This window comes from Arvicanthis niloticus, chromosome 1 (genome assembly GCF_011762505.2).
Source record: "Arvicanthis niloticus isolate mArvNil1 chromosome 1, mArvNil1.pat.X, whole genome shotgun sequence".
Lineage (NCBI taxonomy): Eukaryota > Metazoa > Chordata > Mammalia > Rodentia > Muridae > Arvicanthis > Arvicanthis niloticus.
In genome coordinates this window covers 100,736,932-100,763,413 of record NC_047658.1, presented here as the reverse complement: position 1 = coordinate 100,763,413, position 26,482 = coordinate 100,736,932, and the positions used below count along the sequence as shown (strand labels likewise).

Here is a 26,482-nt window from a genome sequence, read left to right as displayed (position 1 = left end):
CTGGGGTGAGCATGCCATTTGTCCCCAAAGCTGAGAGCTATCTGAGATAACATGATGAACAAGACTACGAGCATAAATTGAGAATATCTCAGGCAAGCCATAATTATCTTCTAAGTTGCCAGGATAAATCCAGATGCATTAAGACAGACTGTGGCATATACCTTGCCTTTTCGTCTGCACAGCAATAAAACCCTGGTGTTATCTTTACTACAGGGACTGGATACTTAGTCATATTTAACAGCAAAATTAGTATTGCTTTGTAAGGAACGATAACCCTGAGTCTCCTCATGCTGAGTGTGTGCTTTCATTTTTACATTATGCATGGATATTGTGCTCATAGTTTTCTGTTCTATAATGAGAAATGGAGCCTGATTTGTGTGTGACCTTCATTACTCAAGGCTCACTGTCAATCAGAGGTAGCAACTCTTATTCATGGGCAACCGCATGCCAGGCCCTGGGCTAAAAGCTTTTCTGTGTCAGTCCTCGTACCACCCCTGATGGGGGTTGTTGGGGTGAGGGGGGCCTATTATCATCTCTGCATATGCTCACAAGCTCAAATGCTCAGGGCTGAGTGTACATAGCCACTGTGATCTTTATACCTACCTAAGGCATTTGTCTATATTCTAGAGCCCTCTTGTGTTTCCTTTGATGAAATTTGATGCAGACATGTCACCTGTCTGTCTGGCCCCTGTCCAGTGGCTCTCTCTGAGCCCAGTCTGTCTATTGTTCATTCTTGGTATATCTCCCACACAGCTGTAGTTTGATTGACTTCTGTAGTGGCCCCTTCTCTTCACAGGGAGCTGACGGAGGGTGGATCTGGTGTTGCAACCTCTGAGCTGCACTCTGTGGCTCTGAAGACATGATCTTAGTACAAGCACTGTGAAAACATCACAAGGGTTTGAAGTGACATTTGGGTGCTACTGGACACGTGGTCTGCCTAGTCCTAAGACAGTGCAGGTCTGCAGGTCTTATGTGATTCTTCACATGTGTTTTCCTGTGTATCCCCAATGGCTGACATTACAGGTGTGCCCCACCCTGCCTAGTCATGAACGTACATCAGCTCACTTAATTACCAGGACATCCTACCCTGTGCAGTGGGAGGTTCTAACTCTGTGCCTTCAGAGTCCTTTCCCTGCAGTGTTGAGACCAAGAGCGGAAAGCATCATGCTGACCAGACCTATCATGGCCCCAGGACAATGTGTACAATACTTACTGACTGGTACTCTCCAGGGACAGCTAGGAAGGTACCCCACAGGGTAGCTTGGGGTTCCTCATATTTCCATTAAGCATTTAAAGCTGACACATGAGTAACTTCTGGTATAATAATTATCTATGCTGGGAACATTTTATGTGTTCTTTTATTTAAGATAGCTTACTTACTCCATTTTCCAGATAGATAGACTTGTGGGAGTCCCAGATCAGTGGCCTTTGGACGTAACTCAATGTAGAATATCCCCCAAATTCTCACTCTGCTCCCATGGCCAGTGGCACATCACCCATAGTGTCCTCACAGATCCTTACCTGTCCACTGCATCGCTCCTTCCCACAAATTCTAACACGAATTCAGGTGGAAGAGCATCAGCACGTTCTGCAAAGCAACCCAACTCTATCATTTCAGACCTTTACACCAAGAAAAGGAGAGCTGTCTTGTGGATCCTATGTATCCACAATTGTCCCAGTATTTAGAAACGGGAAATGGTCTGAAGCCATGGGTAGATTTATATCCACCCCTAGGAACACTGGGAGAGAACCCAACCGTCCACTGTACCTCTAAGACCTGTGGAGTCAGATGACCCACATTTAAATGTACTTATGTGATTCTTTTAAATGTTACAGAAAATTTTCCATAAGAAGACTAAAAATAGGCCCTACCTTATAATGTAGGCAGGTTATACACCCAAGATGAAACCAGGGCTGTGTAGTATCATGCACTGCCTTCCAGAAGACTGCTGGGTCCAGGGCCCAGTTCGAGCTGAGGAGTCACATGTGACCTGTTGTCTGTTGCAGGGCACCCGCAAGCCCAACCCTCCTCAGAAGCCTCTGCCTGCTGATCCATTGAGCAGGACTTCTCGGCTCACCAGTGCCTTGGTGAGGACCCCAGGGCAGCAGGAACCTGGGCACCGCCCAGCCCCCATCAGGTGGGTATCATCTGGACTAACCACACTGGTGTGCAGGTATATCAGGTGTTGAGCCGTGCTTCCTACCTGTCCTGAATGAGAATGATGGGAGATGAGTGTAGAATAACCAGGAAGCTGTCACTGTAAACCATAGCTATGCACATCACCACAGGGCTTTCTACGATAGCTCACTTACCAGAGAGATCATAGCAGGATGAAGACAACCCAAGAAAGCTGAGCTGCTGACAAGAGCCCAGCCTGGTCTCCAACAGGCACTAAAGAAAACATTGTGTCTGTATGAAGGTTGGACCTCCACCATCCTCACCAAGACCTTCTCTGCCTAGTCCACAGCCCGAACACTAGTTCACTGTGGGAGACTATGGAGAAATGGGGGCTAAGCAGCTGCTCAGTAGCTGGAGCCCTAGGGGCTTCTCTACAGCTGAGTCACCCTGTGCAGGCTATCTCTGGCTGTGATCATCTCTACCCTGTCCCACGGGGGATGAAGCAGATGCAGTCCAAACTCTACTTAGACGGGGAGAGGTTACCCAGAGTTGTAACTGAAGCTGGCTCGTGCCTTTTTCAACTTAGCCAACATTAAATATTAAAGCACATCATTTAAAACAAGGGTGATGTAGACTCAAACCACTGCTCTGAGATCCTTGTTGCTGAGGTTGCCCGCATCAGGTATCTCTGTGGTGAAATCCATGGCATGCTGGGTGCTCTCCCATCTTCCACATTTGCTGGTGTAGCTGGGAGCGTTGACAACATGGAAATCAGTCAAGGCTGCAGCTCAACCTCTTTCTTAGTGAAATTATTCCCTTGTGGGCTTTTTGTTAGTTTGATTTTTCTCAGTTCTTGGGCTAGAACATGCTGGACAAGTGCTGCATACTCTGAGCCATGGTCTCCCTAGTAGCCAAGGCTGACCTGAACCTCCTGATTCTTTATTCTCCTTTGCATTGGGATTATAGGTGTGAGACACCATGCCCAGGTAGCAGATTGTTTACCCCACAGCCTACTTGTCTGACTCACATGCCCTTTAGCAGGCAGTGGGCTCTTTGGACACCAGAGACCCAAAGGTACTGACTGTTGGCCAGCGGCATGCTCAGTGAGTCCTGTCTATGCAAGGGAAAGGCACACGTCAGTGATTCATTACATCTCTTGGGAAGAATGTTGGCCTAGAAAAGAAATGACTGCCTCATAAATCTCAGAGATAACGCTGGTCAAAGGGTTACAATAGTCTAGTTCACCACTGTAGAAATGCCGGAAAAAAATTTGCATGGCATTTCGGTTACTTTTAATATTCTGCTGGATTAAAACACTGCATGGACATGATGGGCGGGCAGGGGAGCACTCCTTTTCATAATGCCCCCAAGGGCCACCCTGTCTTAGCCTCTACTGATGGCAGCCTGGCTCCCCATCTCTTGAGCTGTGCAACATGATCCTGTAGCCACTAGGCATGTTGGAGCTGGTTAAAAGTAAAATAGAAATATGAAAAAAGTGTGAATAAACATGTGCCAGGTTTTGAACACTTAACTCCGCCCCTGTCAATGGCCCTCAGCACTTTATGCGGATTGCATACTGAGATGCTGAAAAGAGCTGAATGAAATTTAGTGATAAAACTGAGTTCATCTATATCATGTGGCTGTTAGAAACATAGAATCTGAGACTGGAGAGATGGCTCAGTGCTTAGGAGCACTTGCTGTTGTTCTTCTAGAGGGACCAGAGTTCAGTGTCCAGCACTCACCTTGGGTCACTCACAAACTCTGTATCTCTGGCTCCAGAGGGATTAGAAACAATCACTTCTGGCCTCCACTGACACCTGCACTCATGTGCAGAGACATCCAGATAAATAAATCTAAAACTTAGAATTACCTGAGCTATTCATATCCATTTTTTTTCTATCGAATAGTGCTATTCTAAAATCAACTCATGGATGGGAGGCACAGTTCCAGAGGAGGGTGGTAGACTGTCATAGGTCACTGGGAGTTCTGCAGTAAGGTCCTTTTTATGATCAGCATCCCCACCTCCCAACCTCCACCCCAGAAGCTAACCTGGCCTCCAGTCTCAGGTGGGGATCTGTGAGCTCTAACCTGGGAGACGCACCAGTGTGCAGAAGCAGCCTTCTTCCAAGGTCAGACCTTGGAACTTGTCTACAGAATGGCTTCTGAAGTCTAACGGCAGTTTTGTTTTCCCCTCTCTGGCCTGTTTTCAATTCAGACCTGCACCTAAGCATCAAGTACCCAGACCTTCCCACAATGCCTACATCAAGTGAGAAGCCAGCCCAGACCGGTCCTCAACAATGAAGACAGAAGTTTGCACTATCTTCGACTCCATCGGAGTTGTTGTTGTACCAACTCTCAGAATTTCTAAAGTGTTTAAAACACCATTATTTCCAGAACTTGGAGCTACTGCCATCGGTGCTGTGCTGTGGTGCTTTGTGTACTTGCTCAGGTACTTGTAAGTTATTAATTTATGCAGAGTGTCTATTACTGCGCAGGGCGCCGTAGCAGGCATTTGTACCATCACAGGGCTTTTCTACAGAAGGAAGGCTCCTCGTGCTTTTGTTTTTCTGGAGGACTTGAAATATCCTGCTTGATGGGACCCAAGATGAGATGTTTACTTTCTGTTTGAGGCCTTATTGGAAAACAGCTCCCCAACTTCCCAAGGCTGTGTTATGGCACCAGACACACAGCTCAGGACACCCCAGGTAGAACCTGGAATGGGTTTTCTTTTGTTTGTTTTTATTTTATTTTTCATTTTTTGGAAACCCTATCGGGTTGTAGCCAGGGCCTTCAGGAAGGTCTTGGGCCCCTGCATGCTAATGGCCTTCGGGCCCTACACCCTGAAGCTCTCAGACAACAGGTAGGATCTGGTTTCTAGCCAGCAGCTTTGGAGAGAACCTGGGGTACTGAAAAGAAGGTTGGGGTGTGGCCACACCAGAAGAGAGACTGGAACCCTAGTCTGGGCAAACATTTGACCTTGAGCTGAGCAGCCATGAGCACTGAGGTGCTGTACAAGGCTTTGCATCGAGAGCTAGCAGAAGCTTCTCTCTGGCTGCCCTTTGCAGAGTGCGAGCCGGCATGGGCATGTTGTTTACATTGGGAACAGTGGTGTTTCTACAAGAAAGCCACTGCCTGGGCACTGCAGACCTCTGTCTCCTGCCCATTTAGAGCTAAGCAAATTACCACATTGTCTTCTTGACTGTAATACAATGACCCTGTGTTCTGACAGATAGAGGAGGCTTTCTATGGGACCATAACTATTTTCAGATGTGAACTGGTAACCAAATCTAGTCGATCAACTCTGGAGATAGAAATCTCCTTTTTACTGCAAGGCTCAACTTATTAAAAATTAGGCAGAATCCATATGCTTGCAAAAGCTATAACCACATGGAATGCTATTCTTATGATACAGCCTAAGTCTGGTATCCTTATTAGTAGCCATTGAACAAAGAACCCAAAGTTACCTGTGTGTTCCCTTCAAGACATCCTAATTTCTTCAGCATAGAGACGCAGCCTTTCTCACACTCTGAACATACCTGTTAATGCATAAGACAGCAAGGCAATCAGTTTCCTAATACTGCGTTTGCTCATGAAAGGCAAACTCAGCCAGACAACTCTTAAACCTGTACTCTTTCAATGTCTTACTGGGAAGCTACCTTCAGAAGCAGATCTTCAAGATGCCTCAACCCAATTGCATGAAAGATAGATATTAAAACAAAATTATGTAGGCAAAATGCCAGAGGCCTTCCCTGTCTGCAGATGGGGTGTAGGATGACTGGCTTTCTCATTAGAAGGTAATTGACAGCAGTTCTGTACCTCATCTGACTGCTTTAAGATCAAGGCTTCTTTGGAAGGGTCACATTAATGACTGGCCTGTGCCTTGAAGCAGAAGAGAAAACACAGACTTTAAATTTTGTTTGCTTTCTAGAATTCAAAACTGTATTCAGCATTGGGAAGCATGGTCTTCATGGTTGAGTAAATAAATCTACGTCACAGATGCATAAACGAACAACTCCTATAACATGCCTCTTTTCGTGGCACAGAGACAATACTGCTACCATTGAGATGCATACAGAATTCTCATAACTGATATAACATTGGGTACTTGTATTAAGGCCAGACATACACAACCGTAAAGGCTTACAGAGTTATGTGAGCATTGTCTTGTGAGACACACAAAGCCTTAGCTGGAGCGTGTGAGCCCCTCCTCTGGTGGGGGTTGAGAGGGAAGCTAGGAACACATTTCTTCTGTCATCTCTGTGACAGAAGAACTTTGGTTTTAGAGGACCAGAGAGAGTTTAGTTTAAAGGAAGTTGGAGCTGTGATCTTCTGCCATTTCCCTAGTGGCCTCTAAGGATGCCCATGGTGCCTTACCTGCTGTGCAATGCTGACTGCTTGCTTTTTTCACACCATGCATTCATTTCTGAATAAGAACATATTTAATCCTGATAGTCCCTTACAGGATAGACAGTGTTACTAAAGGTATACCTCTAAGATACAGCAGTTATCAATTAAAGCATATTTAGAAGTAACTTCAATTTTAACAAAATTGGGAACCAATAACCAGCATTGGGGTTTTTTGATAAAGGGTAGTTTTTCTCTCCCTTTCTCCATCCTTCAAATGACAGAAACCAACATTAACACAGTTCAATTGCAGTCTGTCTTATGCTTATACACACTAGAGGTATGCCTAGAGTTGGTTGAGTCTGGTAGACCATCCCTGAGAATGTCCAGTAGGTCAAGAGCCTAGACATGAGGCATGGCTGGATGTTCTCCTTTCCTTCCTGCATTGAGGAATAGTTATAGGTTATGTGACCCTACTTCACAGGAAAGTGGGAGGCAAATCTTGCAGGCATTCCACTTAAAAGCTGGTCTCCTACAATAGTCCTGAATCTGTTTTCCCAGCTCATGGAGAGCAACAATGCAGTTTTCCATTTCAAACTATGCATGCTGGGTTTGCGCTCTGTGTGAGTGTTTCCAGGTTGCACATATGGGATGACATCACAGAAACCACACAAGCAACAAATTAAATTCTACGGGAAGAAATACTCCTGACTGGTCTCCGAGGAGACATTTTTATGCCTTCTTAACTTTATTAGGAATTCTCAGGCTGAAGCTATGGGTCATTGTTCTCCAACAAATCAATACAAGCCATCAATGCACTCTCTAAGAACTGCCAAACCCTGATCTGTGTGAATGTTCTTAGGAGCCTGTGATCCCTATGGTGCTACAAAGAGGCTGGAGCTGGGCCAACAAGAAGGCCTAAGAATCATCCTGCCTCTCAGCAGATGTTTACTGAGCACTCTGAGCCAGCGACACCCCGACAACCAGGAGGACAATGACTGGGCAGTAGGGCACCCGGCCACTTGCAGCTCTTTCCTCTGAGGCCTGCTTCATGTTTTAATTCCCTTATATCTGGCCCCAGCCAGGGGACACTGACTACAAATCCTCCCCACAGTTTTCAGATAGCCTAAGCTGTCTGACTAAGCTACCCAGACTAAGAAACACCAATACTCCCAGAAGCCCCAAGAACTAGTTTTTGAGGATTATGACAAGTGGAAGAGGATATTACAAGCGGCCATTTTTTCTCTCCCTTCCACTCATACTGGAAGCTAGCCCTCTCCACTCCTAGTTCCTTCACACAACTCGGCAGCAGCTCCATTACACCAAGGACACAGGAAAACACAGGCACCAATTTGCCTTCCTCTCTTGCCAATCACAAGTGCCTTACTCTGGCCAGACCCTCTGCCAAAATCTCTCTTATCCAAGAGACCCAAATCTCCACCTTTGTTACTACTTCAAGCCAATGTGGTAACTGCTACCCTTCAAGGTTCACCTAAACAGTACAGTCCAACCTTCTCCAGAGCCACAGCACAGAGCAACCTCCAGCACATACCAGCCTTGAATCTGTCCCGCAGTGTATCAACCACAGTGACCTCCCTCCCACTGCCTTGCTCTAATTACAAGGTGAAGTTAGCCATAGAAAATCAAGTTAGCACTGAGTACAAAATGCTTTTGATGCAACCCAAATTTCCCAGTGGCACCTATTGCTTTGAAACTCTGATGAGCTAAGTGATGCTCTGGGATCTGTGAGCCCCACACTCAGATCCACTGAGTAGTGGGGACCCCTTGCAGGAGACGTGTACACATATGAATGTACCATTTCCATGCCTTTTGTAGAGGACATACACACAAACATACTTACATACATACTTTCACACACACACATACACACACACACACACACTTACATTAGTAGTGATAGTTTATTATCAAACCACTGCAAGCTTTTCTCATATAAGAGAAACTAGGAAAAGAAAATGTTTAGTGTGGACTTGTTAGGATGCTCAGTAATGGACAGAGATCGCTAGGAGGCCTGACACTCAGGAGTCATCTTCAACTGGAAAATGATCTGGCCCCTGCAAGTTGAAAGCCCCACTGCCTGCCTACCTTTCTATGCTGTCAAAGAGCATGTTTTGTGATATCTGTAATTCTCTAAGAAAGCAACATTTTAGCCCGTAATTTAGCACATTGAAATTTAGACAGAGTCAATGTCATGTGACTTCTTCATCAGATACTGGTTTATGTTCACTGGCCTGTGTGCTGGTACTTCATAAGGCGGTGATCAGAAAGCACATGAATCTCATGAGACTAGAAACATAATTAACAGTCCTTCTATCAGGGCAACTTGGTAGTGGTTGGGATTGCCAGTCATCTGAATGTGTGTGGCAACAAACGGCACAACCTGAACTGGCCACAGGCTTAGCTTCGTTCTGATTAATGTTAGTTACATCTCAGTTAACCAGCACAGCTATTCTGCAGGGCTTCGTCCATTGATAGCGCTTTGGTTAGCTCATGTTTTCACATTTGTATGTTACATGCTGTTATTTTTGTACGCATTTCTCATATGGGGGATCTACAGGTAAACACAGCCTCCAAGTTCAGTAGAAAATGTCATTGTTAAGAGTATTATATCCAATAAACAGTAAACATATAAACTTTTGAGTGTGTTATCTGAATGTTATTGATACAAAACTAAGGGTAAAGTCTTGTGCAGAAAAATATACTTATGTGCTCATTCACTTATAAAAGGAAGGCCATCTTGGAGCATTGCACAGGCAACTGAAGAGAATTGTTGAGGGACCAAGGTATGTGTGCTGCTAATCCTGGGAATGGAGTGGAAAGAAAGCCTGTCAATACACAGCACTGGTGAGACAGTGGGGAAACCTGATACCATTTTTAACAATGTGAATTCATAACCTACAAAATAATTTTAAAGTTCATATCATTTATAGAAAAGTTCAAGAAATAATCATAACACTGTCAGAGTGGCAGCAAAGAAAATCTAAATGCAATACTTACACATTTTTAAAACTAGCATCCAATTCCATTAAGCTGCAGAAAAAAAATGTATATATTCAAAATTATAGCAAAAAAAGAAAAAAGAAATCTTTGTCCTTACCACTTATCCCAAAACAAAGCAAGTAGGTTTTGTGATGTCACTGGGTGACTGACAGATCACATCTGCACACAGCAAATAGGTATTCCAAATGCACAGAATCTGACCTTTGCCCTACTGCCTCTTAGGATCAAAGAATAGTAATTTTAAAAAAATGTGTGCCCTAGAAATATAGGAATTCTTCAGCCAGTTAGAGAACAGCAAATGTAACTCTGGAAATGATGTATACTATAGGCTGTTTCTCACACTCCCAGAATTAGAAGCATTTACCTGTTGTCCTTGTTAAAGTCCATCCCTCTGCCCTGTCTCTGATGTCCAGTTCAGAGGGTCTGAAGGAATCCCCGCAAAGGTGGTTAGCAGGTGACCCCACTGCATCTGTGAACTCAAAGGTTCAGTTTAAGAAACCCTTATGATACTACAACAAAAGCAGTCCCTGGGGGAAAATTCAGAGGCTCAAATACACAAATTACTAAATGAAAGGGTGACAATGAGTAATCACAATGTCTATATAAGGAAAACAAAAATCCTTGCAGAAAAAAATAAATTTGTAAAAAATAAAGCATGCAATTTAATGAGTTTGTAAAACAGAACCATGAGTTACTGGGGGTGGAAAGAGAGTAAACAGGCTACAAATCACCTTCTAATAATCAGACAAAAGGAACAGGAAATACATGTAGCCTTTGAGCATGCAGACCCAAGACAGTGGACAATGTCACCAAGCTTTATGCTGACAAGAAGGATGTGAGGTATCCTCCTTGCATACAGGGGCTGGTGGGTACCATCTGCAGCAGACCCAGAGAGGATGGTAAGGTGGATGTCGATGCTGATCATGAACAAATCATGCGAGGATAACCCTTAAGAGAAAGGCAAAATGCCCATGCAACATCCACAGACCAGATTAGATACACCCACAGATCAAGTCCCCAGGTGGACCCTCTGTGAACCCTGCCGAGCAGAGCTGAAACTGGCCACGTCTGAGTCAGTGTGTAGCTGTTTTCTCTGCAGCTTCCCCAGTGTTGAACCTTGGTTACCTTTTCATAGGCCTTCCCTAGGTTTTTTGTTTTTTAAAAAAATAGAGTCCACTCCCATGAGGGCTTTTCTAGCTGCTTTATTAGAAGACTAAGTGAACCAGTTTGTCCCTGGAGACACAAAATGCACATGGTCCTGCTGGTGTTTAAGTTTGGTCCAGCTAAAACTTCCCACATTCCTATCTTGGGCTCTCAACTGACCGTCTTGGTGGTGGTTAACCTCTCTTTGTCTACAATCTATACGATTTGCCTCAAAAATCTATCTGCTCTCAAAACTAAATGTAATACACTAATCATTGGTGAAGCTGTCCAGGGTCTGGGTCCTTTCACCACAGAAGTGAGCATGTGCAAACACATGACCTGATGGGCCTGCCCTCCTAGCACTGTCCTTCAACTAAACACTACAAACAGAGCAGCGCCAGTCTACAGATACGTATTCTGAGCTTTGATGTGAGGCCAAGAGCCTAAGAGAAAACTCCTGGGTGCTTAGGAGGAGCCCCGCTGCAGGAGGCAACAGCAGCCTGGCCTGCAGTGGGGCGGGAGACATAATAAGAAACACATGAGGGGAAGGTGTCCAGTAGGCCTGGAACATCTCGAGGACAGCTAAGGGGGAGGGGGAGACAGAAGAGGGGACCCGTGAGTGCTCGTTTATGAAACACCAGTGCGTAAATATTTGGTTTTGTGTCTAACTGCAAAGGCACAGGGCAAGAAAACATTCCTGTTCTATAGAGGCCCAGTGATGAGACCACATATGAACGTGCTTAGGTAAAAAGATGTATTTCAATGTGGGAAGAGTTGCCCGTTACATAAAAGTCACTGTGAATCTTCAACTAAATAAATAAACATCTCATCCTCAGAGATGCTGCACGTCACAGGTTCAGCCCAGTGGTCACAGTTTGCTGTTCGCTAGGTCGAGCTCTCAGATGGGTAGCTCTCTGCTCAGTGGACAGAGGACTTCCTTGGCAGTTTTTTTTTCCTTTCTTCTAGTAAGGAAAGTACATTCTAGAAAAAACACAACAAACAGGTAGATGTCCTTCAAGGTTTTGGCAGGTTCTGTGAGTCTGAAAGAACTACAAAATCAGTTTTGATAGGCAGGAGGGAAGTCCTCACCTGTCTGTCAAAAACTCTGGCCATTTCTAGGACACCTTTGCCAAACTGGAAGGAAACACAACTTCCTTAATTTAATCACAGATTAGAGTGTGAAATTTTCATACATTTCTTTCTTCTCTAAGGATCCCAATGAACATTACCTCATTTTTCACAGTTGTATCTGCCCCTTTATCAAGAAGTAGCTGAACTAACTGTTCGTGATTATTTAAGACAGCAACCTAGAAACAGAAGACCTGGTGTGAGAAGCACTTCCCTCCAGCCTTGCCCTCCTCCCGTGAGTTCAAGCCCAGCATGGGAAACATGATAAACTCCATTTCAAACATATAGAGACTGTAATGACCTTCCCCAATTATCAGTGGCTGGGGAAAAGCAAACCCAGGCCTCAGATATAAACTGCTTAACTCTCAAGCCACGTGTAGTGTTAAGAAAAACTGAGACCCAGGGAGAACGGTGTACCATGAGAGGCGTCTTTCCATCTTTGTCCTTGACATTCACATCAGCCCCAGCCTCGATGAGGAGTGAGGCCACCTTCTGGCTTCCTGTCACAGCAGAGACTCTCATGAGTGGTGTCCATCCTGAACCAGTGTCCACAACATCCACCTATGTGGCCAAAGAGACACCTGCCTCAGTCCAACCACTTCCCTGTGGTGTTGCTGGGCAGACATAGAGGTCTAGTCATTTCCTAGACCTGTGGTGAGCTAGCTGAATTCATGTCTGTGTTTGGGGAGAGGATTTGCTGAGTCTCACAGGAGGTCTCCTGAGACATCCCACTCCTCACTGCCATACTCGTCTGTTAAATGGAAATGTTAAGATGAGAATGAGTAGGGGCAGGAAGAAACCGACCCCTCCTCACTATGGCTTGTGCTCTCCTTAACCGTAGGTTTTCCTTTTTATCACTTTAAAAAAATTTTTATTTATAACTTATTTTAAATTATTTATTTATTTATTTATTTATTTATTTATTTACACTCCAGACCCCATTCCTCTCCAGGTCCACCCTCCAACCCTCCAATCGTTCCACATCCCATACCTCCTCCCTGCCCCCTCTCTCCATGAGAATGTCTCCACCATCCACCCCCTCCCCACCAGACCGCTAAACTCCCTGGGGCCTCCAGTCCCTTGAGGGTTAGGTGCATTACAGACCAGTCCTCTGCTATATACAAAGCCCCCAACACATATATAGCATGTAGTTTTTAAACTCTTTTAAAGATTTACTTTGATTTTGTATGCGTTGACTATTTTGCCTGCATGCTATGTCCACAGAGGCCAGGACAGGGTATCAGAACCCCTGGAGCTGAGTTATAGACTGTTGTGGGCCCCCATGTGGATGCTAGAAATCAAACCCATGTCCTCTGGAAAAGCAGCCAAATGTTCTTAACCTCTAAGCCATCTGTCAAGTCTCTGACTATAATTTTAAGTGTTTACTTTCTTTTCTTTCTTTCTTTCTTTCTTTCTTTCTTTCTTTCTTTCTCTTTCTTTCTTTAATTTGAGGTAGGGCCTTGCTGTGCAGAGCAGGCAGCCTCAAATTCACAGAAATCTACCTGCCTTTCTGCTGCTGGGATTAGAGGCGTGAGTGAGCCACCACACCTGGCTCAGTAGCAGTTCCTCTCTTTGTTTGATGTATCTTTCACAGTGCTTTAACTCTTGTCTAGAATAAGACCATGATGACAAGAGCACATGCCTTTGTACTTCACAAGGCTTGCATCTCAGGTAGGGAGACCAGGGCTATCACAAACTGGCTCGGTTCATTCATGCCCAGAGCTAGCTCCCCAAAACACAGTGTGCCCAGTAGTAAGATAGCCAATGCCCAAAACCTAGTTTATAACCAACTCTTTCAATTTCTTCTTCTAAAAGAAAAAGTGTGAAATAAAAAGGTGTAACTGGCACCAAATTCTAGGGTATCTCCAGCCAAACCAAAAAGAGTAAGGATAAATATGAGAGAGTATAAGGGTATACAGAGAGAGAGAGAGAGAGAGAGAGAGAGAGAGAGAGAGAGAGAGAGAGAGAGAGAGAGAGAGAGAGAGAGAATGCTGCAGAATGCATTCCTCAAAGATGCAAAGATGATCCATGGCCACCATGAACAGCAGAATGAATAGCCAACAAGGGGCTAGCAGGAGGTCAGGGATGCAGGGATTCTCTTGTTCAGATGGGTGAGACTGATGGACTCTCTCTACCCCGTCGCTGCTCTTCCCCATAGAAATGGCCAACTATGAGCAACAAGCTCTGCTGTGTTTGAATAACAAAATAACCACCTGCCTTAACAAGAGGGTCTCCACATATCCTATCTAGTCCTGGGGATGAGGTATGCATATGTTTCTATTCCTAGTCTAAAATTACCAAACCCACCTCAGGGGTCCAGTATCTTTCCTGAGGTCACCCAGCCCAACAAATGCACAAATGGTTCCCTGTTAAGGGAAATATGTCTTCCTCAGCATGGAATTCTTACACCTGGGAAGAGGGTGGTAGTTCTGTCTGGCTCTCAGTCTTCCCCATGGTCTTCCAAAATGCCAGGTGAGCAATCTGCAACAACATGGAGGCCGGGCTGTGGTCATCTGTTCCCACTAGCCAGCTGTATACATAGCTGTCTCCAGAGGACCCACACATGCAGGTCTGTCCTCTACAGATGGCTCCTGGACAACAGTAGAAGGTGGGATTTAACCCAAATGGTTGGTTATCTGAAGGTAACAGGATTATATACCTGAAGCCCAGAACACCCACACTTCAAATTTCCAGAACTTAAATGTTTATATCAGAGAACCTGCCTGGTAAGAATCCCTTTCCCAGAAAACCTCAGCTTATTATCACTATAAACTCATAGTAAAGTATACACCCCTGTGGCCACCCTGCCACAGAGAGCTCTCTCACTGAGACCAGCCTTCTGACTTCTTGCAAATGTCTCTCAGGCATAAAGAAACAAGAGATGTGGTAAATGTAATTATCTTAATTTCTGGGATTTTTTTTCTTTGGAATAAATCAGTTTTTTTTTTTATTATTACAATGGCGGAAGCCAGTGAGACCCTGAGGCAGGAGCCCTGCTTTCCCTCACTCACACTTTGCAGATGAACTAGACATATCTACTGACATCTTCTGGGAAATGAGACTCTCCCAGGCCTGAAGTTCGAGGCCATTGATTCAACTTTCCAGGGCTCACCACACGTACTCACACTCAACACAACCACCTCTGGCCTCCACACATACATATGTGTACACATTCATATAAACATGTACATACATCACACATGTATGCAGAGAAAGAGGGGAAGAGAGACAGAGAGACAGAGAGAAAGCCCAAGAATAAAATCAACCAACCTAACCTTGAAAGCCACTAGACCTGTACACATCTCTGCATCTCTGGTATGTAGCAGATGTTCAGTAAGGCTTCAGCATCCAACTAAACAGACACCAGCAATGGCTGGAGGTGCAGAGCAGCAGCGGAGACACATGGGGTCAGCTCTGAGCTCTACCCACTTTCTTTGCCTCCCAAGACGAGATGAAGCCTAGCTGTCACCATGGTTCCCCAAGTATCCTCCAAGGCCCTTCAAGCTCATGAGCCAGAGACTCCTGTCTGACTTTTCTCAGAGCAAGTGACCAGGCCAGCCAGCCACCCAGCCAGCCTGCCTGCCTGCCTCCAGATCCCAGAAGATGGTTTCAAGTTCTGATTAGTGTGGTGTGGTTAACTAGGAAGCAAAGAGGCCATACCTCACAACCGTCCTTTATCATCCAGTCAATCACAGAGCAATGGCCTCCATCTGCAGCCCAGTGCAGAGCTGTGCAGCCTCCAAGGTCTCTAGCCTCCCAAGAAGCTCCATGTCTTCGGAGGTATTTGACAACATCCAGGTGACCCGCATAACACGCAAGCATGAGACTGCAACACACAGAAAAAGCAGAATCCACTGTAGGTCCCACCATCGACCTTGGGTCCGAATTTCATCCACCCAGATTAAACCAAAAGCTTGTCATTTGAGTGGAAAAAAAAAAAAAAAAAAAGAACTGTTCATCCACACAAAATGCACACATGTCTATCAACTAAAGGATAAAATGTGGCAAATCCACGCAATGAAATGCCAGGTCAGCCATGAAAGGGAAGTCAAGTCAATAGTGTGAAAAATCTTAAAACAATATGATCAATAAAAGATGCCAGGTATAAAGAGTCATAGCATATGATCCATTTACATGATCATCTAGGAGAGGCTAACAAGGAAGCTAACAAGAACAGTAGGATGGTAGCTGTCTGGGGCTAAGAAGGGGGACATATTTAGTATATTTCTAGAGTCATAAAACTGGCCCCCACAGTGGCAATGAGTGAGCAACTGTGTGGATCTATCTTAGAGCAGTGTACTTTATGGTATATGCATAATGTCTTAATTTGAAAAATAAATACTGGGACTGGCAAGATGGCCCAGCAGGGAAAGCATGATACCCTGAGTTCAAACCCAGAGCCCATGTAGTGAAAGGAGAGAATAGACTTCTGGGAGCTGTCCTCTGACTCCCACGTGAGTACCATGGCACCTGAGCATTGATAGATACATATATATGCACATACAAATGCACAAAATGTAAAGGTGTTTTGAAAATGAATATTGCCTACAAGTGAATATAAATTATTTGATTTTAAAATATCCACAAAATCTAGATTATATTCAAAACAGAGTGATGAAGGACCAAAGGTCAGACTGTCATTATTAAACCAATGTCTTGCTCTAAAACAGGAAGATTGCTCATTTACTGCCACTCTCCTTTAGAGGGCAAAGGCTGGTTGGTCCATTCCAGCTGCTGGGAAGTTCCTCCTTGAAGACTGTCAATCAATATGGATTCATACACTTCTTTTGTCCACCTCCTAATTGGTTAACTGGGACCACTCCTGGGCAGTTTTAGGATGTTAGTGGGGACTGATGTAGCCACAGAATATGAATTTATTACCCTATAGATTATTTTCTAGTTGCCATGAGGAAAATATAACTTTACAGAGATATTGCTATCCCCACCACTACAGAATTAAGCCTGGAATCACCACCTGTATAAGCCTCCTCGGCAGAGCCAGAGACACAGCACAAGCTCTCGAGGTTCCTAATGAAGATGGCACCCCATAATAGCCAAACCTTTATAGTCTTATCATGAAAACACTTCTATTGGAAATACAGAGTTAGATGAGCAAGCTAGACGCTACCCTACTCCTGGGGAAGGTGAGAAACACGAACCCAGAACACAGCATGTTGGGTGTTCACTCAGATGTCACTGCTAGGAGGAAGGGGAGGAAGGAAAATGGAAGAGAGACTGAAGGGAGAATGGAGAAGAGGATAGAGTGGAAGGAGAAAGAGAAGGCATCAAGGATGGAAGAGGAGAGAACTGAGAGAGAACAGGTCTTCAATAAAGGAAGTCAGAAAGGCAGAAACACCAGACACAATGTGGGAGCATAGACTGCATCCAGACCTTGCCCAGCCCCCACCACAAAGTGACATTGGAAGGATGAATGGGAGACAGAGTGCCAGTAACACCAAAGAACTGGGGAGATGTACTCGAGTGTGTGGTGACAGCTGGGCCGTGATGATGACCTTGTTTCCAGGAGTGCAGACTGAAGGTAACTGTGGAGCACACTTGGGGGGGGGGGGGAGGACAGGGGTAGGGGATTACAATAGGACAAATTCATGCACCTGCTAAGGCTGGCTGGAGCATGGACAGATGCCCTCCATGTTATTCTTCCATCTTTTCTAAATGTTTACAAGACCATCTCAGTAGGAGAGAGCAGTCCCTAAGTGGCCACACAAGGACATGGAGACTACGCAAATCCTCTATCATCCTAGGATGCTCTGACTGTAAAGTCTTAATTGCACTTCTGGCCATTTCCTGGGCCTAGAATGGAATCACTGTGTGAGCAGCCATGGTCTGTCTGAGCTTTGTATTAGCAAATACTCAATGTCCTCTCCTTTGCCTCCCAGCTCCTGCCAGCCCTCTTCTCTCCTTTCTACTTTTACATTTTGTGTGTGTGTGTGTGTGTGTGTGTGTGTGTGTGTGTGTGTGTGTGTTTTCACATAAAATGGGAGAAATAGATGTTCAAATTTTCACTGACACACAGCAAACATTCCACTACTGAGCAGGACCCCAGCCAACGGGGCTTAGCCCATGTATATTCCCAAATTGTGTGCATCATGTCATGCTTCCAGTGACTCTGTCTGAAAATGTCCATTTTACTCCACTTTTATCACCTTAGTTACCAAATATATAGGTGGTATTTTATCAGCAAGACTGACTGAACTACTTAATGCTGGCTCCTGTATGCCGTCCTGGTACAGTCGTGTGTGTGACTTGATTACTGCGCACAGGGAACTTTTCCTGGCTGAGGATGTGCATGTGGGTGCTCTTCTCCCTGCACAGACCCTGGTGATCCCTCAGACAGCCCCTAACTTTGCACCCTCTCCTTGGTTAGTTCCTTCCCACTTTTGTGCCAGGCATATTACAAAGACAGACAACAACATCCCTGCTTCCTAATGGCACTTTATGACTTCTTACACTTAATTCTCCATTCACTTGACATGAGCTTGCCAAGATCTTTCTTTTTTTTCAAATAGCCTATTTCTAGAACCTTCTCCACTGCTCTGTGTCATCCTGTTTATTTGTTTCCAATCTTTTATACAGTGTCCACCTCTCTAATTAGTTTAACTCTTAAGGCATTTTAATAACTGTCCCCATTGTCTTTGACAGAGTTTTAATGTCTATTACCATCTATTTGTTCTCTCAGATAAATTACAATCGTTTTGACGGGTTCCCCAGAATAATTCCATTTGAGGCTACATTCAATCTATATGCTAATTTGAGAAAAGTGGGAAATGGTGCCACAGTCTCCACATTCTGAAGTACGGCATAGTTTGATTTTTTAAATCTTCGGCTGTCTCAGTGCAGTCCTGTGAATGTAGGTTACTATTGGGCTTCTTGCCCTTGGAGATTTATTCTACTCTCTGTTTAGATATTAACCAGTTAGTACCAAAAAAAAAAAAAAAAAAAAAAAAAAAAAAAAAAAAAAAAACAGTTTCAATATATAGCCCTGGCTGGCCTAGAACTCACAGAGATTCTCCTGCCTCTGCCACCCCAAGTGCTGAATTAAAGGCCTTCAGATTAGATTTTTTTTTAAGTCATCTTATAACAACCACATCAGGAAGCCTCCTTATTAAGTTTCAAGTCTTTGGCAGTTGTCTCTCTTGAGTTCTGCAGGCCAGGAGGAATCACACCTGTATCTCCAGAAATACTGTCCAATCATGAAATAAAGTATAAGGTGCATTCACAGAGAGCAGGCCCCGTGTGGCACATGGCCATGGATTTACCCATTTATTGTCCACAGTAACCTCATAGTTACACAGGGAAGCCTCCTGAGGTAGCTAGCTGTCCAGGGTGACATACTGTGTCCTTGCGGGACTGGGGTTTGACAGCATGCTCTCTGCTGCCTGTGCTCCTCACCACACCCCGAGCCTCAACTCTTTGCAAACTCGGAAAGATTTAGCAGTTCTAAGAAATGACATTGGAGAATTGTCTGAAATGTTTTTTATATAAAAACAAGTAAGTAAGTAAGTAAACCATTTTATATAGTGTTGGGCAGGACCGCACACACCTATCATCCCAGCTCCTCCAGAACTAAGGTAGAAAGAGTGTGAGTTCCAGATCAGCTTGGGCAACATAGTGAGACCAACCACCCTCCATCTCAAAAAATAACAAAATAACAAGTGTTTCTATGCCAGGCACTGCCAAAGGCTGAGAGTCTGTGTGTGGTATGTGCTCAGGATGCCTGCCCTAGCACTGTCTGCCTTACTCCCTTGAGAAGGGGTGTCCCACTGAACCTAGAGCTAGGCTAGGAGCCAATAATCCCCAGTCATCTTCCTGCTTCCACATGCCCAACCACCATACTGGGACCAGAGACGCACACACCTATGCTGGCATTTTACAAGGGTGCTAGGAATTGAGGTCTTTACTCACTGGGACATCTGTCTAGCCATAATATACTTTTTTTAAATGATGCATTGTCTTAGTTAGGGTTTCTATTGCTGTGACAAAACACCATGACCAAAAGGTAAGCAGGAGAGGAAAGGGGTTTATTTGGCTTACACCTCTGCACTAGTTCTTCACTGAAGGAAGCCAGAACAGGAACTCAGCAGGACAGGAACCTGGAGGCAGGAAGTGATGTAGAGGCCATGGAGGGACACCGCTTAGTAGTTTGTTCCTGATGGCTTGCTAAGCCTACTTTCTCGTAGAATCAAAGACCAGCAGCTCAGAGACAGCCCCACCCACAATGAACTGGGTCCTCCCGCATCAATCACTAATTAAGAAAATGTCCTACAGGCTTGCCTGCAGCCCACTCTCACGGAGGCATTTTCTTAATTGAGGTTTCTTCCTCTCAAATGACTTAGCTTGTGTCAGGTTAACATAAAACTATCTAGCATTTGTATAGTCGTTGTATATAGTGTTGGGTTTCATAAAGACAAATTCTCTCAAGCAGATCCTGAATGTGGACCACATACTCCAACACATGCCCTCTACTGTCTTCACTGTCCCCTTTCTTCCAGGCTTTGTCCTGCTTCTGCCTTCATCTAACTTATACACAAATGACTGTATGTATCTGTATTAACCCAAGAATCCACAAATATAAAAAATCATGCAGCATTTGTCAGAATCTGGCTTGTTTCACTTAACCTGATGATGCCTAGCTGCATCCATTTCCTGGAAGGTATCACTTCATTGTGCTTTATAGCTGAATAAATCTCCCCTGTGAGACGTTGCTCCATGTATCCTTCTGCTGACAAACACCTATGCTGGTTCTAACTAACAAGGTGCTAAGATGCACCAAATTCTCCCTTCACCTTGAATCTACTAAGGAAGGATGTTTTGTTGGAAACCATCTAATGGGAATTTCCTTACCTTCCTAATTACCTTTATGATGGGAGAAAGGGCTTATAAATATAAGTACCTACAAATATGCAAAGAACCTGCTGCCATTTTTTCCAGTAGATTTGCACATCTACGCAAACACTGAGCCACAGCCCAGCCCTTCTCGTATGTTAACAACAACTTTGATGTTCTATCCAGCTTCCCAGCCTGTCATTGCTGTAGGAACTCCAAGCTTAGCACTGACACATACAAATATGAAGCTCACAGTCAGACAGCCACGTAAGAACATCTATGGAGCGAACACGTGAATGCATTTTCTCATTTTTTACATGGATAGTGTTCATTTAGATTTTCCACTTCTTGGGTTGATTCTGGTGATTTTGAGTTTCTCTAAAAAGCATCCCTTCCAACACAATTATCCAATCTATTATGGGACAAAAGCACCATTTTCTTTTCACTTTCAAATACTTTCTATAGCCATTCTTTCCCTTCCCAATGTCCAATTTTATTTCTCTTTTCTTTGATGTACAGGGCATTGGTTTATCAGGAAGATTTTTCTTAAGAGGTGACTCTTACATTTTTGCAACATGAAAACATTCCCCTTAGTCAGTTTCTGGTTCTCTTTTGATTCTTGCCTGTTTTCAACTTTCCTTACATTTTTCTTTTGTAAACTGGCAATAATCTTTTCAAAATCTTGAGCCAATTGATTACTTAGTCCCAAATCGGTTTAAGGGTCACTCAGAAAATAATTTTTAAATTGTTGTCTAAATGTTATCTTTCACTGCACTGGAATGGAGTAGATAGGCTTTCTGGCTGAAGAAAGCCACATTTTGGGTTATGAAGATGGCTTGGTGGGTAAATTGTTTTCTGTGCAAGCTGAAGGGCCTGAGTTCAGATCTCTAACATGCATGTAGAAAGCCACGTATGACTGCATGCACCTATTCATCACTGGTGGTGGAAGTAGAGACAAGAGGCTCCCTGGAAGTTGCAGACCAGCCAGCAACCCCAGCTGAATCAGCAAGCCTGCAGCCAATGAGAAACCTTGTCTTAAAAAGCAAAGTGGATGTCTCCTAACTATGACTTCTTACGTTCTCAGGCCTTCACCTGCTCTTACATCCACATCCATACAAATGTGCTCCCACACACATGCGCACACAAAATATGGCATATGATCAGAGTCTATGAGTGTGGTGCCTAGTTATTTGGCCTCTGTACTCCATGTACCTTATGAGCATACTGAGCCATGCGCTAAACACGGTGCCTAGCATGTAGTCCTCACCAAATAAATGTTGACTCTGCTGAAATAGTTCAATCTAATTGCTACAACAGCTGGTACTGAAATATTTCAAAATGTCCCTTCATCGTGAGTACCTAGCTCTTCTTCAGCCTCTTCCTGTAACCCCCAGCTGGTGTGGTAGAAACCACAGCAAGGCACTGCTTTAAAAACACCTGGCCCTTGGGTAGTAGAGGAAGGCTGGGATGAATCAAGAGCCCCTGGCCCAGAGCTGGTGGTGCTGTTCCAATAGCTATGGGTTGCTGAGCTGGAGAAGGCTGGACAGGTTTACCTGATGAACAAAACCACAGATGAACAAGTCAGCCTTCATCACCCCATCTTCCCAGGAGGCCCACTCATCTCTTGGGACTTTCATGGTAAAGTGGAGAAAATGAATAAGGCAAAACCCCTCTGAGTACAGTCTAGTACCACAACCGCAGCCAGGCCAGCTCTCCGAGGTCCCTCCTCCTCCTACCTGTCCTTGCCACTTCCGTTCTTCATATTCACGTCTGTGCCATTGGAAATTAGGATCTTCACAAGCCTGAAGGGAACACAGTTAACAGCAGTGAGCTAATGGCTTTGGGAACATGGCAACCCAATGAAACATAATAATCTGACCCTCAAGGTGTCCTGCGGCATCTTCCTCTCTGCCCATTCAGTCACTGTTGAACAGGAAGTGCACCAAAAACAGAGTCTCAGTCTTGCATGAGTCACTCATCTGACCCATCTGTCCACATGGCACAAAGAGCTTGTATTATTTTAATGGCTGTTTTAAATATAGGGTTAAACAGAAACCCTCAATGAGAACACATTTGTATTGTCTGTCAAAATGGCATTGTTGCAATTAAAATATAAGTGTGACTGTAAAGTAAGATACAAACACTTCTAGCCAGTCCTGTGGGACAGCCGGTGGCAACCTCAAGGGGAAGTCTGCTCCCAAAGTCCCCCTCACTCACCTTTGGTTAAAGAAATTCAAATTCTAATCATGACTGTCCCTAAGACATACTCACTATGTGATGAGACTAAATACAAACTCACCCAAAAGCTGCCTAACCCAGCACAAGAACCTGAATGGAAGCCATTGCATGGAATGGTTTGGGAAAGGAAAAAGCAGCTGCCACTCTGTGCTGGCTACAGCCCTGCGGGGAAGGAGAAGCCCTACTCCTCACACGGGACTAGGAAGAACCATACCTGGTGTAGCCTTTCTGAGCAGCAACCATGAGAGCGGTAAAGCCAAATTTGTTGGGCACGTCAATCATGACATGGCTTAAGGAAAACAGAGGAGAGACTGTCATTCGTGTCATAGATCCTGAAGTTAACCATGCTTTGCAGGGCCCATGGGGAGTGGAAATGGTTCATTTTACCAGAATGAGTCAGTTTCTCTTGGGCCACTACATTTTTCTTGTCTTACAATGTCCTAATAGTATATATATATATATATATATATATATATATATATATATATACACACACACATATATATATATAGATATATATACACACACACACACACATATATATACCATTTTTGTTTCACTTGAAACAGGAGCTCCCTTCAACTCAAAACAATCATGCCTTTCCACCAAATAGCTGCAACCAGCAAAGCCTCTATGGCACCAACTCAGTTTCACCATAGGAGCGGGCATGGCTGGAACCTGGGCTTTACTCTTGACTCTCCACTTTTCTACTGGCTATGTACTGATAGCCAGTACTGATGCATACATCTCATATTGTCAGCCAAGGAGCATGGCATTCTGTAGAACTTTCTCATCAACTTATCAAACCCCAGTTCAGAAACCATTGCCTTCTGAGATACACAAAACCACAGTGCAAAAGAATCTCAATTACATCTCTATGTGGGAGGCAGCTTCAGGAGTCACACCTGCATCAGCCATGCCCCCCACGCCCATCCCCACACACTTCATCTCTGGTGTCCTATACCAACTTTCTAGTCTCCGAGGCGATGGTTTGCCTATTCTCAGGGTCACCAGTTACTACATGCAGACATTTTGAACTGACCTGTACTAAATGCTGGGATAGAGAATCAAAGGATAATAATTGCTTCTGGGGATAAAGCATGATGCCCAGACCTGTCATTTCCTTTTATAGTTATCATTAAGCAATCACAAACCATATCATTTACAGGGGTCTCTAGGACTCCTTATTAACTAGACTTCACTAGCACATACCAGGCACCTGAGGTAAATGTAGGAGGTGCTGGAGAATTTGTTTAGGAAAACAAAATAAAGCTGTGCCCTGTATTGTCTGTGTACCTAGTGGGCAGTGGAAGAAAGACAGAAAAGCTGGCTGCGCTCTCTCACCCTCCTTCCAAAATTCGAAGCAGAAGATCTTCATCGTTCACATTGACAGCACGATGAAAGTGTTCGCTACTTATGGGCTCCCCTAAAGAAAGCAGACAGAGAGTGGTCATCCAAATGTGGGGGGGGGGGGTCCCCATCTCACTCTTCCTCCTGAGGCCTGGGTTCACCTTCACCTCCACAAAGGCATGAGCTGTCCCTGTCAGTAGGACTCACATGTCCTACACAACAACTTTCACTGGAAAAGACATGTTTCTCACATGTTAAGAGAAACTTCAGACTGACCCAAAGAACTAGGAACTGTCAAGTTGTAAAGTATTGCTTTGTGAGTGTTACCATTGGGATCTTCCTTCATAATGTCTCCTGTGACCAGGGAAACCCCAGCAACTGTCACAGCATACTGCTTTCTTTTACCCAGTGGCTAAACTACCTCAACAAGGACAATTGCCTTAGCTCCCTGAGCTTTGAGAACAAATGAGTTTTATGCCCACAAGGAGGTGAAGAGCATGTGAGAAGACCCTTAAAGGGAGATGGCACTCTTCCAAGTTGGGAACAGTGAGGGTCAACAAGCCTAACAAGACAAAAAAAAATCAGCAGGGAAATTGAGAGGGCCAGTGGCTGGCAGTGTGACACAGCGACAAGGGTATGGATGCCGTCTGAGGGGTGGGAGGGAGAGGCAAATCATCAGGCTCAACTTCCACACTGCTGGCCATGGGAAGACACTCTCTTCCAACCACATAAGGGATGCAGTGGTAAATGCCCAGCACACTGCTGCCGTCTAGCATAGCGCTCCTTAATGCTCTCACATCCCACCATGCCCAGCACTCCACCTCACTGCACTCTACCTTACTGCACTGCACTCCACCTCACTGCACTCCACCTCACTGCACTCCACCTCACTGCACTCCACCTCACTGCACTCCACCTCACTGCACTGCACTCCACCTCACTGCACTCTACCTTACTGCACTGTGCTCCTACCTCACTGCACTTTGCTCCACCTCACTCTACTCCACCTCACTGCACTGCACTCCACCTCACTGCACTTCACCTCTCTGCACAGTAAGGTCTCCTGATGAAGGTGCTTCCTAGAACATCCTAACCAGAAAATGCTGTTGCACAAAAATATTGGAAAACAAAGCAAGATCATTTCACGCTTATGAGCTTGAGGGCTGTATGCAACAGAGATGTCTAGGTGTTATGCCACAGCTAAAAAAAAAAAAATGTAGTGTCTATTCCCTGATTCTGCTAGGTATCCTCAGAGCTTCCCATGGGATTCTGAGAACAAAAACACCTCCTCACAAGACAGAGGAAAGCAGCACTCTTTCTCATCGTACTTGCTGAGTCCTACCAAAAAGAACCAAAAAACCACTTGTCATTATGAGAGTCCTTCTCAGCATTAGCTCAGTCAGTACTTTCAGTCAGTACTTTCCAGCTTCTAAGACGCTGTCCAGGAGGACAGTGACAGCTGAGAATACCACTAGAACCATTAGATCAGCCCAGGAAAACCTTTTTTTTTTTTTTTTTTTTTTTTTTTTTTGGTTTTTCGAGACGGGGTTTCTCTGTGTAGCCCTGGCTGTCCTGGAACTCACTCTGTAGACCAGGCTGGCCTTGAACTCAGAAATCCGCCTGCCTCTGCCTCCCAAGTGCTGGGATTAAAGTATTAAAGTCGTGTGACACCGCCCTGCAGGAAAACCTTTTAAGGTGGGCTGGCAGGGTGCCTCAGAGGGTAAAGGCACTTGTGATACAAGTGTGGGAATCTGAATGCCATCCAAATCCCACCAAAGGTAGACAAAGAGACCCAACTCCATAAAGTTGTCTTCTAACCTCCACATGCATGGTAACACACACACACAATAATAATAATAATGTTTTAAAAATAAAACCTGTGGACTAGAATTGACAAATATAGGACAGAATGAAAAGGCCTTTGTCTGCCACTTCTACTTCCTCTGTAGGGAGGAGTCATGGAGATCAGAGAGGAAATTCCAGGATGAGCAACATACTCCAGTCTTCCAGCCAAGAGCTTTTCAAGACTGCAGGCCTGGCCCAGGAGAATGGCCTCAATATGTGCAACTGAATATAAAACAGGCTAGCCTGGGCCTTGCTGAGTCTCACCATACACTGATTCTTCTGAGTGGTGTGACTGCAGGCATCATGTTGAGGATGCTCTAGGGGTGCCCATCTCAGTTAAATGCAGTGCACTCAGTGGGCAACCCTAGGAGGGGATGGGTAGAGTGGACTTTGAGAAGCCATCTTACTCTACTTGGGGGTCATTTAGCTGCAGATGTGCATATGAGTGTG

At 44.7% G+C, this 26,482-nt stretch overlaps 2 protein-coding genes across 2 annotated transcripts in view; one reads left to right on the top strand and one right to left on the bottom strand.

The window, feature by feature from the left end:
• Positions 1 to 9,117, top strand: part of Adam12 (ADAM metallopeptidase domain 12) — a 328,831-nt gene extending 319,714 nt beyond the window's left edge. Inside the window, exons 22-23 of the mRNA XM_034485928.2 lie at positions 2,008 to 2,138; positions 4,335 to 9,117. Coding sequence (XP_034341819.1) covers positions 2,008 to 2,138; positions 4,335 to 4,389 — 186 coding nt within the window. The 3' untranslated portion in view covers positions 4,390 to 9,117. The remainder of the gene's footprint in view (positions 1 to 2,007; positions 2,139 to 4,334) is intronic.
• Positions 9,118 to 10,670: 1,553 nt separating this feature from the next.
• Positions 10,671 to 26,482, bottom strand: part of Fank1 (fibronectin type III and ankyrin repeat domains 1) — a 104,612-nt gene continuing 88,800 nt past the window's right edge. Inside the window, exons 4-11 of the mRNA XM_034495249.2 lie at positions 24,182 to 24,263; positions 23,052 to 23,126; positions 22,336 to 22,401; positions 15,416 to 15,581; positions 12,173 to 12,316; positions 11,857 to 11,934; positions 11,717 to 11,761; positions 10,671 to 11,608 (exon numbers count right to left, since the gene is read on the bottom strand). Of these exons, the coding sequence (XP_034351140.1) occupies positions 11,546 to 11,608; positions 11,717 to 11,761; positions 11,857 to 11,934; positions 12,173 to 12,316; positions 15,416 to 15,581; positions 22,336 to 22,401; positions 23,052 to 23,126; positions 24,182 to 24,263 (719 nt within the window). The 3' untranslated portion in view covers positions 10,671 to 11,545. The remainder of the gene's footprint in view (positions 11,609 to 11,716; positions 11,762 to 11,856; positions 11,935 to 12,172; positions 12,317 to 15,415; positions 15,582 to 22,335; positions 22,402 to 23,051; positions 23,127 to 24,181; positions 24,264 to 26,482) is intronic.